The sequence below is a fragment of the Glycine max genome, chromosome 9 (genome assembly GCF_000004515.6).
Source record: "Glycine max cultivar Williams 82 chromosome 9, Glycine_max_v4.0, whole genome shotgun sequence".
Taxonomy (NCBI): domain Eukaryota; kingdom Viridiplantae; phylum Streptophyta; class Magnoliopsida; order Fabales; family Fabaceae; genus Glycine; species Glycine max.
Window position 1 is genome coordinate 37,473,126 of NC_038245.2, and position 2,912 is coordinate 37,476,037.

Sequence of the window (2,912 nt, forward strand, 5' to 3'; positions counted from 1 at the left end):
TCTAATTAGTTTGAATGTTCATGGAGAATTAGAAGGAGACATTCATTCATGGTATGTATGTCCTATGACCTATATTGGGTCCAGTAATTACCTCTGCTTCAACTACATTTGAACCAAGTCTGGTCATAATAAGCCTAGTTCCATTGCATAACCCATCTGCCTGGTCCAAATTTTGTAGTAGTATGATATGAGTGCCAACCTTGATTCTTAGCTTGTGATTAGGTATTCCTGATGTTTTCAATGAGTTCAGAAACTCAGGTGTTAGTACTCCAAAAGCAGGATTGAGTAGTTCATTAGATTTGTCAACACTATCAGCACTACAATACTCTTTCTCCTCACTGGGAATCAAAGATAGGATATAGTCATTTATTTTGTCAACAACATCTTTTGCAGAGGCTAGAACAACTCTCTTTTGCAAGAAATCTCTGTTGCTGTAGTTTTGTAATAAGTCTGGATATGTTGCGTCAACTATTGCCTGGATAGGATCATCAAATTCCATTATAAGAAACTCATCTGGGATGGTGATTTCGTCATATCCATCGTTAGGTTCTCCAAGTTTGCCATCGCCTATGTCTAGTAGCCAATCAGAAAATTGTTTGAGGTCATCGCTGTTGGTATGGGTAGAAGGATTGGACAGCAAGTGCATGTTTTTTGTCAACTTCAGAATTTGACAATGTTCCCAAATGTATTATGCATTTAGAGTTGCATGAACAATATCAGAGCGATTACCTCTTGGCACAACAGGTAGTATTTGACGGAAATCACCACAAAAAACAATGACCTTTCCTCCAAAAGGTCTATTGTTGTGCATGATGTCTTTTAAGCTTTTGTCAAGTGCCTCAAAACTGAACTTATGACACATTGGAGCTTCATCCCAAATTATTAGTTTTGTCATCTGCAACAATTCAGCCAAGTCACTCCTTTGATGAATATTGCATGTTGAATTTTGTGTTGTAGGCACTGGTATAACAAACTTAGAATGTGTTGTTCTACCTCCGGGCAGTAGTAATGAAGCTATCCCACTTGAAGCAACTGTTAAAACAATGCCTCCATTAGACCGTATAGCAGATGATAAAGTTTTCCAGACAAAGGTCTTGCTAGTGCCACCATATCCATAGAGAAAGTAAACTCCCCCCAATTGAGTTGCAACAACACGCATAATGTTATTGAAACACCCTGTTTCACTAAAAGGGGAGAAAAAGAAAAAAATATAATAATAAACTAATACAACCCCCTCCTCCCCTTTTTAATTAACTCGAGACCACCCCCGCTCCAGTTTTAAACCCCGAGACCCCTCCATTTCCAAAGCTTCTTTTTTTTTCTTCTTGCAGCAGTCCACCCCCCTCTCAACCCTATCTCTTTTTCCCCAAAATCTCATCTCTCAATCTTTCACTCATTTCATTCCATTATTCCAAAATTTTCAAGCTTTTGTATCCTTGTGTCTTTCTACACACAAGAAGGTGGCTGGAGAAAACGGGAAACACTACGCATTTCCTTGATTTTTCTATTTGATCTCTTTAAGATAAAAATCTATAACCCATTGTGTTAGATGAGTATTTTATAACACTGAATAGTTGTGGGTTGTGTGAAAAAGGTTAGGAATTAATTGTGGTTTCCTCAAAACCCTAGGTTTGCTAAAATTGGGATTTTGTCTAATCCCTTGTTCTATTATTTTAAATGCTTAAATCTTGTGAAAAATACGGTGATTGATCTTCCCAACAACAGTAGAAGGAAGTGATTGCGTTATTTAGGTGAGTAGTTAATATACTTAGCGATGTTTTTAAAGTTCATTTTTGGAGAAGCAAGTATACTTCAAAATATATATATCTCTGGTGAGCTTTGAATTTTTTTTTTTAGATTTTGATAATATATATAAGGATGAATGTTGAACTATTTGTTTAATTTTATTTATGGTGAGTTCATGAATGATAATTGTTGTTTGCTACAACGAAGAGATAATGTAGCCTATGAGCTGATTTCTCATAGTATAATTATAATTGTCGTTTGCTACAACGAAGAGATAATGTAGCCTATGAGTTGATTTCTCATAGTATAATTATATTGCCATTTGCTACAATGAAGAGATAATGTAGCCTATGAGTCAATTACTCATAGTATATTTATATGTTCCGTTCACTGCAACGAATAGATAATGCAGCCTATGAGCTAAACGCCGTAGTTATATAATCACCGTTCACCACAACAAAGAGATAATGTGGTCTATGTGCACATAGTAGAATGAATGTTTGATTTTAAAGTAATTATTTTGGATACCAGGTTATGAGAAGTTATGAAATGTATATTCTTTGCATATATTGATTTCTAAGAGCAAGTGTATTTTTGTTCATTATTTATTTAATGTCGTTATAACATTTCTTGGAATGGAAAGACTCATGTTAAATGGTGCTCCCTTTCTTGTTCGCTTTGTATATTATGCTCTCACTAAGTTCTTGTGACTTACCCCTTATTTCATTTCTTTTCTCAGATACACAGTAGTGGAGTAACTGATTTCTTGGGATTTGCTGACACACCCAGGAATTTGATTATCTTTTTGGTAGGTCCCTATTGTGTTTGATGGATATTTTGTTTGTAACTCCAGTATAATGCAGCTATAGGGACCAGGGTAGTAATAGATTTAGAGAGGATTCCTTTATTTTCGAAATGTAAATGATTCTCTCTTGTAGCTATGATGATGATGAACTTATGATGTTTTGAGATGCTTGATGATTAGCATTTATAATTAATATTGTTATTGGTGGATATTTTGGACAATATGATTAAGGGTCTGTGTTGTGACTTGAGACCTTGATTAATAAATGGAATGAGATATATATGCAGATTATTCTAGATGTATTGTGTGTTCTTTTACAGGTTATTTTTGTATAAGGTAGGCTGGCCAGACTAAGGAAGTC

The 2,912-nt window shown here is 35.1% G+C and overlaps 1 protein-coding gene across 1 annotated transcript; it reads right to left on the reverse strand.

The window, feature by feature from the left end:
* Positions 1 to 46: 46 nt before the first annotated feature.
* LOC100791211 (uncharacterized) lies at positions 47 to 646 on the reverse strand. Its single transcript, XM_026123924.1, has one exon. The coding sequence runs from the start codon at positions 644 to 646 to the stop codon at positions 47 to 49; it is 600 nt and encodes a 199-aa protein (XP_025979709.1).
* Between the last annotated feature and the right edge of the window lie 2,266 nt (positions 647 to 2,912).